Below are 12,100 nucleotides of genomic sequence, written 5' to 3'. Positions count from 1 at the left end.
ATGTTAAATGCACCCCATTTTTTCATACCCCTACTATCCAACTATGCATGGAGTTGATTTTTATATAGTGTGGCGAGCGCAGAGAGCCACCGTGCCCGAAGCGTGGCGAGCGGACCCGGTCTCATAAGAAAAATGGGAGCCCAGATATTACATAAGTACCGTAACTGCTTATAGGAGGCGATGCAGAGACTTTTAAATATGTGCATTTTTTTCATTAATTTTGTCGGTTTCTACTCTTTTTATTCCAGAATGCTATATATAGACATCCTTTATGTTCCCATGCTCTCTGATTTTCTGTTTTAATAAAATGTTTATAAATACAGCATGAAGAGGCCATTGACTTGAAAATTGACCCTCATGAATTTATATTTTGCATGCTAGATCACCTGTTAATTTAAACATGTTCAATATCCATTCTTTAATAGCTTGATCTTTTCTTCCAAAAACTTCAGACAGCCTCTAGATACATGGCATGGAGCACCAGCATACACTGTATTTTGCCATATATAGAGCAAACATATCTCATGCACGTTGTTTGGAATGTAAAAGGCCACTTTACCTTAACCTTAAATTACTGTTTGTCATACTTGCCTACCTGACCCTCTCCATGCGGGAGAAAATGCTCTGTTCCTGGACTTCCCTGGTAATGTATGATTGCCATCACCTGTGGGGAGCTAGGTAAAGGTGTTTCACCACAGGTGATGGCAATCATACATTACCAGGAAAGTCCAGGAACAGAGCATTTTCTCCCGCATGGAGAGCACCAGGAAGACAAGTATGCTGTTTGTCAATGTCAGTAATTGGAGCTCAGGATTGAATGAAATGTGCATGCCCCGTATAGGCCGTCTAGGTCCAGGCTTCTATTCAAACATACTTATTGCAATCCACCAGAAGACTTTAATATAAAGTAGCAGAAACCCTCCAGTGGGACTGAAGGCTGCATTCAGTAGACACAGTAATGTTATCTTGCTGTGGTGGAAGATATAAAGGCTTATGTGTTATTAAACCCATTTGAGGCAAACGTACTACTCAAAATACCACTTAAATGCACCAGGAGGCATACTGTACATTAGAGACTTAAAAAAATAAAAATAAAATAAATATATTTTATTTTTAGAACTAAATATAGTTACAGGTCATTTGTGGAGAGGGTTGGCGGCATTCTTCACACTGACCCTAGGCGATGACAGGCAGGTAATATAGCAGTGACATGGAGTAGCACAGTCTTCACCATTAGCATGACATACAGCCCAAGCCTGTTCAGCGTGTTGTTTGGTTTTCCTAGGGGGCTCGCCCAAAGATAAAATAACTCCATGCTAAAGGCACAGAATATATTGACAAACTATATGTGGGCTGGACAATGACAACATCATTATGCCAACACAGTTATAATGTTAGTTTAAGATTAACTGTGTTATCAGTATAACTTTAAACATGTTCTTAAAGCATCATGTTTAAAGTTATACCGCAGACAATGTTAAAATGTTTAAACTATTTTTACCACTGTCATCAATCATAATGACATCAGAATTGTCCTATCTTCACATAGGGTGTGAGAATCAGGAAGTAAGACGTTTCGAAACCGTTCTCTGGGGTTTCTTTAAGTGGCAATCATTTACACTGCAAAACCAGGTTTATTTTTCTGTGATACATTCCAAAGCATGGAATTGGTAAGCAATGCCATCTGTAGATGCCGGGATGCAATCAAAATCCTGACAGTCAAAATACAGACAACCATTGACCCAACAAGGTCAAACTCCCGACAAGGTCAAAATACCGACATTTAAAATCCTGACAAGGTGAAAAAGTGTACATGTCTTTCGGTCGACAGGTCGCGAGTTCGACATGGTTTTTTTCACTGTTTTTTGACCCGACATGTGCCGACAGGCGGTATTTCATGCCCTACCATCCACTAGGGCGTGGTGGGAGAATAAAATAGTGTGCCCAGCGCAGCGAGGCACTGTGCCCGAAGCATTGCGAGCGAATCCAGGAATGCGAGGGGCTACGGTTAACTGCCAACTGTGTCCATTCGGGTAAAAAAAACAGTGAAAAACCCCATGTCTACATCGCGACCTGACGACTGAAAGTCATGTAGACTTTTTCACCTGTCTACATTCTATATGACCTTGTCGGTATTTTAAATGTCGGTATTTTGACCTTGTCAATAGCTGTCGGTATTTTGAACGTCAGGATTTTAAACGTCGGTATTTCATACCGAATCCTAAAAGCCAATGGGCTTTTCTTCGCATTGTGCTCTAAGAGGGATCCGATTGGATCCTCCCAGTGTCTTCCACTCTGTTGCAGAGAGCTGGGCACAGAGAGAGAGAATGAACTAACTGCCACTGCAGCAGCTTCTGCACACAAACAGAAGCCCCCACAACTGAAAAGAATAGCTCTTATCAGTAGAGCTGTCCTGTGCTAAATTCTTCATGGACACTGCATGCTATACAAGTATTAGTATTGTTGTTTTTTACATATATTGTTTATACATATATAATTTTCTTTAATTATATTTTATATATTTGTATTGAATAGCGCTCTCTTCTTAACTATCCACGTGTTCTATATATTTGGTTACCAGAAAACCAACTAGGAGCTGCTGCATGTCTATAATGGATTGATTATTGTGTTGATACGGAATATTATTTATTTATTTTTATATCCTTTGCGCCCGATTTTATAATCTGTTTCTGAGCAAATAACCTATGGCCAGGGGCGGATTTAGGGATGAGGGCGCCCCTAGGCACAACAATAATGTTTACTAAGTAGGACAGTTTATAGGGGCAGTATCTGCATGTCCTATCCATTTACACTCTATTTAAAATGGAATATAGTACAGTACAGTGGATATTTTGCAGTTATTGGTACATTTTGGGCTGACAGTACTATCACAGGCACCCAAGTGCCGCCCCCAAACATGTGCCGCCCCTAGGCACGTGCCTCATATGCCTAATGGGAAATTTGGCTCTGCCTATGGCGGCAATCATAAATTAAGAGGGATGTCCAGAAACAGAGAATACTGTCCCTCCTGGAGAGGGTCATGTTGGGAGGTATGAGTTAAGAGATGCGGCTCCCAGCTGCAACAGGAACACTGACTATACTGTAGATCCTATTAAAAGTATAGAAGCAGATCTGGTCACCTCCTGCTTAGAGCTGGTACACAAATAAGATGAACTTTTGGCTGAGTGGAAACAGCCGTGTGCCCCTATAAATGAGTGATTTCCACCCCTTTATCTCCCTGCAATAAAATACATTGCCAAAATAATTATTTAGATTTGAAATACCAGGTGAACCTATCCTGTACTTGCTCCTGTACACTCCACAAGACCCTGAGAATCACACACACTTACTTACTTTGTTGCTTTTGACGTGCTTTGTCACATATGGCCGGCCTTAGGTATATCTTCCCACCATTTGAGGTTGTACAGTCATTGCTGCAGACAAGGACACCAAGGCAGGACTTCTTCAAGATACGAGAGTTGTGATTATTGGTATTGCGCATTGCCCAGCCACTTAGATGTCTCTGGGCATTTTTATCTACAGAACTGTAGATGTGCTTCACAGAGGAGTCCGGCCACTCTTGGAACCATTCTGTTTTTTCCAAATCCTGAAAATAAGCCAAACAATAGCACGTGCCTGCTGGTTAAATATTTATTTTAAATAAAACACCTTTTTTTGTGTGTTTTCTCCATAATATAATTGTGAAGATTAAACTGAGCAATTCTGGGATTGTATACTTTTGTATACTTGTGTACTTTTATAAAAGTCACGGAATGCCTTCATAATTCAAAGTAAACTTATAACCATCTAGTAAAAGAAACATTGGGGCAGATGTACTATAGCAGTGCTTATCGCTCCACTATAACACTTCCTGCTTCTCCTCATCAATCAGGTGAAGCAGGAAGGGACATCGACTAGATCTTGTACGCCGAAGCGGAGGAGCGCAAACTCCACCCCTTGAACAGACAATGCATCAGCTCACACTGACGTGCTCTCTCCTTCCCCTCTGCCAGCTGTACTGGCCATGCGCGAGATCTCGCTACTCACGCGTGATCTCCTGCGCAGCCTGGACCAAGCAGCAGGGACAGCGCCACCGAGTAGCTGTTGAAGTCAATAGCGGCAGGGGGGAATGGTCACTGCTGTCGACTGTTCATACATTAACTCTGCATATCAGCCTGCTATCGTTTAGAAAGCAGCGCCGATATGGACAAGGGCACATAGCACCCCTAGCATTTACTGCATGCTGGCAACATCATACATGGGGGAGAACCGGTATGCACTGATACCGCTTCTCCCTCATTACACTACTTCATACATCTGTCCCATTATTTCATATAATACAAAAGCAGCAGTTAATCATTTTAGTATTTTTTCTTACAATCTGTGTAAATTGTGAAATTATCTTTTAATTTATTGGGCCATAAGTACTAAGCTTTAAAAAGTGATAAATAGAGAGTGATAAAGTACCAGCCAATCAGCCCCTAACTGACATGTTCCAGACAGGGTTTGAAATTGACAGTAGTAGACCTGTGCAAGCCTGCAGATATATTGCAGGCCTCCAATCAGCTGCAAATCCATTTTCCCAGTGTGTGCAGCATGTGTGTAGCCCAGGACTTAGCCGATGCAATAGAAACATGAGGATTGGGAGGTGACATCACGTACCCCCCCTGAAAACGCCTGGGCATGCCTGCATTTGTCCAGAAAATTGGCAGGTGACACCCACAAACCGCTAGTCTGCTAATGGGCAGCGGTAAAAAAAATGAGCAGGACTTTATCGCAGGGTGGCCTCGCGCATGATCCGTATGCCTGCGTAGGCTATAGATAATCGCTGACACTGTGAATTTGAAGCCGTGCGATCAGGTGTGAGTAACCCCCATTGTTCATTATATCACCCCACGTGTTTGCTCCAAACGTCGAACGATGTGTGCTCCCGTGGGTCATTAACGACCCTCCCTGTCTGTGCATGCAGCTCAATCTGATGATATTGTCAGCGACTGCATGTCCGGCAGGGGTCCTGGTGACGTCGCTGAACTATATTGTCGCCCTGCATTGTACACCCGCTGGCATCGCTGATATTGTGAACAAATATGACTAGATGGGCCAAAGGGTTCTTATCTGCCATCAAATTCTATGGGGGTTATTTTGGTTCACTCTTTCTGACAAATTCCTTCTTAGATGGACAAAACTATGTGCACTGCAGGGGGGCAGATGAGTTATTTTGTTGCTGTGCAGGGAAAATACTGACTGCTTTATTTTTACACTGCAATATAGATCTCACTTTGAAGTAAAACCCCACCCAAAGCTAATTCTCTTTGCACAAGTAACATCTGCCCCACCTGCAGTACACATGGTTTTGTCCATCTAAGAAAGAATTTGTCAGAAAGAGTGAACCAAAATAACCCCCTATGTTTCTATGTTAATATGGTCGGTGGCTTGAATCGCTAAGGGTGTGTGGGATATAGAAGCTGATGGGTTGGTTATTTATCTCTCTCCACTTTACCTCTCTCCAAGATTTAATAAATCTCCCCTAATATCAGAAAATTAAGCTGACTTTTTACATCTGTATTTCTGGGAGAAGAGACAAGAAGGATACTGGTTGTTAGGTCGACAGTGTCTAGGTCGACAGTCAGAATGTGGACCACTATTGGTGGACACATTAAAAAGCTCAACATGCATTAGGTCAACATAAGCAAAATGAAAAACTTGACGTGATTTGTTTTCATTATTGTCTATGTCGAGTCGACGTAGGTGCCCCCCTATCTCCCGTGAATGGACCCTGTGTGCATGAGCATAATGTCTATCCACCGCTAGTCTGCTAATCAGAGCAGCAAGTGATGGGGGAATACCAAATGCACCCCCACCACCACAGGATACTGATGCCCGCAAAAAAAAAACCGGGACCCATGAAAATGTTGCCGGGTATGGCTAAATGACCAGCCATTCAGTTCCTTTTTGTCATGTCACAGACTGTGTTTTGAAAATGACAATTAGGAGCTGGCTGGTCGGTACCCATACACGGTGCGTTTTGCCCATGTGATGTGTGCTCCCACACATAACACAAAATCTATGTACAGCACGTACTTTTTGTGCTAGATCACATCGCATCTAGGGCCTGATTCTGGTTCACTCACAAAAGCAAATTCTCTCTCTAGTGGACAAAACCATGGGCCTTATTTTGGTTTATTTTTTCTAAAAAAATCCTGCTTAGATGGACAAAACCATGTGCACTGCAGGGGGGGCAGATGTAACATGTGCAGAGAGAATTAGATTTGGGTGGGGTTTGTACTTCAAACTGATATCTATATTGCAGTGTAAAAATAAAGCAGCCAGTATTTACTCTGCACAGAAACAAAAGAACACCCAAATCTAACTCTCTCTGCACATGTTACATCTGCCCCACCTGCAGTGCACATGGTTTTGACCATTAGAGAATTTGCTTTTGCGAGTGAACCAGATTCAGGCCCCAAGTACAAAAAGCACGCTGCTGTAGTATATTGACTTGGTGGCTCGCTCTGCTTCGCTAGCCACAGGTTACTAAATTGAATAGATGTTGACATGGATAGTAAAACTGCTAGCCCCCGACCTTGCCCTTGCGGCCCTGCTGTAGCAGGTCACGTGGAGTTTCCCATGGTATTGATCTAGCCACTACCATACTGAGCAGCTGCTGTGTCTCTGACACTGAGGAGTTTCCAGATCTGTGCAGGATCTCCTCAGCATTACTTTCTGTGCTTTGATTAGCTGAGTGACAACAAACACTGGGCACGATTCAGACCTGTTCATTAGGCTGCGTATAATCGCAGGTAAAACAGGTAAGCAGCACCCCGCTGAATGAACGGGTCTGAATCGGCCCGCAGTAATTTAGCCAATTGAAGCACAGACACACCACATACATACACTGACTGTCAGGAAAGGAAAGTAGAAGGAAGGTGGAGGAAACACAGGAGGCTGTTGGCAGTTGGCTCTTGAGAGGAAACTGCAGGTAGCACATAGTAAAAAAATATTGTGTGTATTAGAGGTACATGGAGGGCCTTATTCTGGTTCACTCCTTCTGGCAAATTCCTTCTTAGATGGAAAAAGACATGTGCACTGCAGGTGGGGTAGATGTTACTTGTGCAGAGAGAGTTAGCTTTGGGTGATCTATATTGCAGTGTCAAAATAAAGCAGTCAGTATTTTCCCTGCACAGAAACAAAATAACTCACCCAAATCTAATTCTCTCTGCACATTTTACATCTGCTCCCCTGCAGTACACATGGTTTTGTCCATCTAAGAAGGAATTTGCCAGAAGGAGTGAACCAGAATGAGGCCCTGAGTGTGAGAGGCATAGTGTGTCACTATGGCCCTTATTCAGATCTGATTGCAGTACAAATTTGTTTGGAAAATGGGCAAAACCATGTGGACTGCAGGTGGGGCAGATGTCACACGTGCAGAGAGAGTTAAATTTGGGTGGGGTGTGTTGAAACTGAAATTTAAATTGCAGTATAAAAATTAAAATTTGTACTGCGATCAGATCTGAATAATGGGCTATGTGTGTGAGAGGTATAGAGTATATCATACCCCTTTCACATTTCAAAGCCGGATCGGACCAAGGATTGCGATCTTGGGTCCGACCCAACTCCGAACTAAGGCCCTGATCCTAGTGTGTTCAGTCCCCCACACATTCGTACGGGGGTCCAAAGTTTGTGCCCTGCGCATGCGCATAATCGTTTATGGGCATGTACAGGGCTTCTGTCCGAGCACCGTCGCCAAGTTGCACTGTCAGGATGATGCTCGCATGAGGGGGGGGGGGGTGTTAGTAAGAAAGCCCAGCATTTCATGGGCGACCTGGGTTTCACCCTTCTTATAATTGCCATGTTGGTCGACCCAGGTAATAAGCTGTGGTGCTTTCACTCCGCACCTCAACCCTGGTCCGTACGTCTCCAACCTGGTAATAACCCTGGTTGGAGATGCAATGTGAAAGGGGTATCAGTGACTGTAAGAGGCACATGGGGTACATATCATTGGAATAAACACTATTATACTGATGATGCCACTAATAGTAATAGTAATACCATGTTCCTACTGTATATCTCACCCTGCAATCTGATCTCTGTCTGAGAACACTATCAAAACAATTAGTATTTAGGTTTGTTGTTTCCTGATTTGCTTGCAGATGGAAATACCGGTGCTTGAACTTTTGCATAGTTAACGAAGGCATACTGGGCTGTTGTGGTGCAACTTGTGGGTGGTGAGCCCAGATGCAAAAATATAATTTGCCCTTCCTCCTTCAGCCCAACCCAAGTTCATAATATGCAACACAGCAGTGGGTAGAAGCAGAGTGTGACAGGGAAAAACAGTGGGTGACAGGGGCAGAAGTGGGCCCCTTAGACCAATAGGTCGACCACTGTTGATCGACAGGCAATAGTTCAACTCCTGAAAAAGGTCGACATGGCCTATGTCGCCATAGACAATAAGTCAATGCAAGCATAAGCTCAATATGTCACTGGACGACACAGGAAAAAGTCAACACAAGTTTTTATTATTTTTTAAATTGACTTGTTCTTACTTCACCATCCAAGTGGGCATAGACGGAGAATATAATAGAGTGCAGAGTTCAGGGAGGCACCATGCCCGAAGCATGGTGAGCGCAGTGTGCCATGAGAGGAGACGCAGTACAATAATACAGTGTCCATGTCAAGAAATGTCGACATTGACACAAAAAGTGAAAAACGTGTGTCGTCCTTTTTCTCTGCCAACCATTTCCATGGCGACCTTTTGACTGTGTCAACCTTTTGTCAATGTTGACCTAGTTATGTCAACCTTTTTCATGTGTTGACCTATTGCCTGTTGACCAATAGTGGTCGACCTATTAACTGTCGACCTAGACACTGTTGACTTGGCACACCTGTGGAATTTAATGTCTCACATATAGCCTGTATTACTTTGCCATAAGACTGTAGACTCAGCCAGGAACAGCTTTGTGTTCAAAGTCCCTTCACCTACTCTGAGCAGGTGAAACATTGGGGGGAATTACAATTTTGGTGTAAAAATGTTGGACTTGGATCAGAACCCCTTGGCCACCCCCTTAATGACTAATACCCCGTTCTCACTGCTAGGAAAATTCCTGGGTCTAATGTGTCGACCCGGTAATTCCTTTTAACACAGGTTTTTTTTCCCCAGTGTCAACGGGTCAACCCATGTCGAAATTCCCGGGTCTCCAACCCTGCTTTTTACCCGGGTATGCAGACATCGGTTGGCAAATTAGGGCAAATTACCGGGTAGAACTGCTTCCCCCAGAACTTTGCCTTAGCAGTGAGAACAGGATCCGGTGCTGCAGTCCCATCATTACAATGCCAGGTAAAAGCCGGGTAGTTTACACAAACAGTGTGAACACTGCATTATTAGGCACTTTTAACTTTTTAATTAGCCAATAATGAAATGCCAGATTTGGGGTGAAAAAATACAAAGTGATGGAAATGGGGGTACAAGGTATGAGACAATTATATTGGGGTGCTTTATGGATGAGACAAGTGTTTTAAGTTTGCAGGTGGGAGTACCAGTTGTTTCTGCAAAGTGCCTTTAATTGACCCTAATATATACATGACATAGACATATACTGTATATTTTGCCAAAAAAAAACAATGTTACAGAGGAACACAGCAACAATGTAGTATTGTGTTCTCTTTTTGTCAGTTTTGTATTTTATCAAGTAACAGCTTGTCATTTTTTTTTTTTTTGCGGTTCCTATTAAATAGTGGATATTTAGATAGCCCTCTTTGTTTCTACTGTAGGTGCAACCAACATCACAGATGGTTTTGGAAGGACAACATCAATTATTTTACTTCACACCCATATGTGAGTGCAAGGTAAAATAAGCACCTTCGGCCCATTATAATATGCCCATTGCCCCAAACATGGTATAACTATGCTGCAGCTGGTAAGGTGTAGCCTCTCCTGATGTGGCATGCGGTTTACAACATAGCATGCCATGTCTAGTAATTCTCTACATGGGACACCTTTTTTTACCTCTATCTGTCCTGTTACTGCTATGTGATGGGGTCATCAGAGTCATTCCTAACTAATTTGATATCTAAGGCAAGATTTTGCCTGAAGCCCCTTAGGCATTAGTTCCACCTCTGACCCAGCAACCCACTCCCAGCACATGCACCCATCACAGCATCACAGATCACAGCAACAGCTAGCAAAAAAAAAATCACTCTTCAACCATAGCAATCATCATCCCTAAAGCCTAACATACACATTTGGTGTTCTGTGCCAGAAAGAGCATTGTCGCCCCCATGGCCAATGTTTAAAATCGGAGCAGCATGTGCCCCCCCCCCCCCCCCCCCGAATGTTCATGTTATTCAAAGTAGTGTTCATTACTCATGTTACGTCACACAGTAATACCTCTATATCTTGAACACATTACGCCTCAGAGAAGTGCCCCTTTACCTAATACATGTTAGACTTGACCCCTTTACCTTATACATGTTACACCTCACAGAAGTGCCTCTTACTTTATTCACATAATGCCTCCCAGAAAATGTCACTTTATATTATACACATTACACCTTACAGTAGTGCTACTTATTTGTGTTATGTCACACTGTATTTCTATTTATTCATATTACACCACATAGTAGTGCCCTTTATAAACATTATGCCACACAGTAGTGCACCGGACACTCCCTTGACCTCGTCTTCACCTTGTTCACCATTGTGATCTATCTGATTTCTCATACTCTTCCTTCCCATTCTCTGTCCACTATCTGCTTTCTTTCACCCTCTCATCATCCCCTCAACGCCCAGATCCACCATCACCAGACGCAATCTTGGGGCTCTTGACCCTACTATCCAGTCCTCCCTGGAGACTTTCCTCTCCCCTCTTTGCACCATGACCTGCCCCATTCAGGGGGCCTCTGTGGCCCCCTTAATGCCTCTGGAGGAAATTTCACTCTTTGGCAGACTTCCTCCATTTCAAGTTTATTTTCTCCTCCTACAACGCTGCTCTCTCCCTCTCCAAGCAATCTTTTTTCCAATCACTCATCTTTTCTCAGTCATCCAGTCCCCACCATCTCTTTGAAACTTTCAATGTACTCCTTCGCCCTCCCCCCCCATCATCCCTCACTGCCACTGACCTTGCCTCCTTCTTTCTTTATAAAATTTAGATAATACAACATAATCCCCCTCTGCTTCCCACCTACCCCAATCATCCTCCCCCTTCAACTATACAACTCTGTCCTCCCACACTACAGATGAGGAAGTCCACTCCCTCATCTCATCCTCTCCCCCCTCCACTTGGATCTCCTCCTGGATGTCTGAACGCTCTCTAAAAACTCAATATGGACAAAACTGAACTCATTATTTTTCCTCCATCTAGAGTTACACCCCCTACTAAAATATTGATCACTGTTAACAACACCATCATCTCCCCTGTTCCCCAACTCTGCTGTCTGGATGTCACTCTTGACTCCTCCCTCTCCTTTGCATCCAACATCCAAGCTGGCACATTCTTGTCAGTTCCAGTTATGCAACATTGCTTGCATCAGGCCTTTTCTCTCCCAGAGTGTAAATAAACTTATCTTCCACTCACTGGTCATCTCACATCTCGCCGACTGCAATGTTCTCCTCACTGGCATTGCTCACTCCCATCTAACTCCCCATCAATCTGGTCTTAACTCTGCAGCCAGATTTAGCTTCCTCTCCCGTTGCTCCACTTCTGCCACTCCCCTTCAATCTGCACTGGCTTCCATTCCCCTACATAATCCTCTTCAAACTCCTCACCGTCACAAACAGGGTCATCTTTAATTCCACTGCTCCACACATCTCCAGCCTCATCTCCATTCATACTCCCTCCCGCCCCCTATGGTCAGCTGATGACCATCGTCTCTCCTCCACCCTGATCACTGCTTGCCACGCTAGAGTTCAGGACTTTGTTGGCTGCACCCCTTCAGTGGAACGCACTCCCTCGCTCCATTAGACTCTTCCTGTCCCTGAAGCTTCAAATGGGCACTAAAAACTCACCTTTTAATCAATGCATACCCTTCCGCTGCATAACCTAGTCCTGAAGCTGGTCCTCCGACCATCTCTGCCTGCTTACATTCTGCTATCAAGCCACCACTT

The 12,100-nt window shown here is 43.7% G+C and overlaps 1 protein-coding gene across 1 annotated transcript in view; it reads right to left on the bottom strand.

Moving 5' to 3' along the window:
* The window catches only part of GCM1 (GCM transcription factor 1), a 29,796-nt gene extending 17,971 nt beyond the window's left edge, over positions 1-11,825 (bottom strand). Inside the window, exons 1-2 of the mRNA XM_083174969.1 lie at positions 11,739-11,825; positions 3,355-3,607 (exon numbers count right to left, since the gene is read on the bottom strand). Coding sequence (XP_083031095.1) covers positions 3,355-3,607; positions 11,739-11,825 — 340 coding nt within the window. The remainder of the gene's footprint in view (positions 1-3,354; positions 3,608-11,738) is intronic.
* Between the last annotated feature and the right edge of the window lie 275 nt (positions 11,826-12,100).

The sequence above is a fragment of the Crinia signifera genome, chromosome 3 (assembly GCF_055691185.1).
Source record: "Crinia signifera chromosome 3, ASM5569118v1, whole genome shotgun sequence".
Classification (NCBI taxonomy): Eukaryota; Metazoa; Chordata; class Amphibia; order Anura; family Myobatrachidae; genus Crinia; species Crinia signifera.
This window is presented reverse-complemented; position numbering and strand designations above follow the sequence as displayed.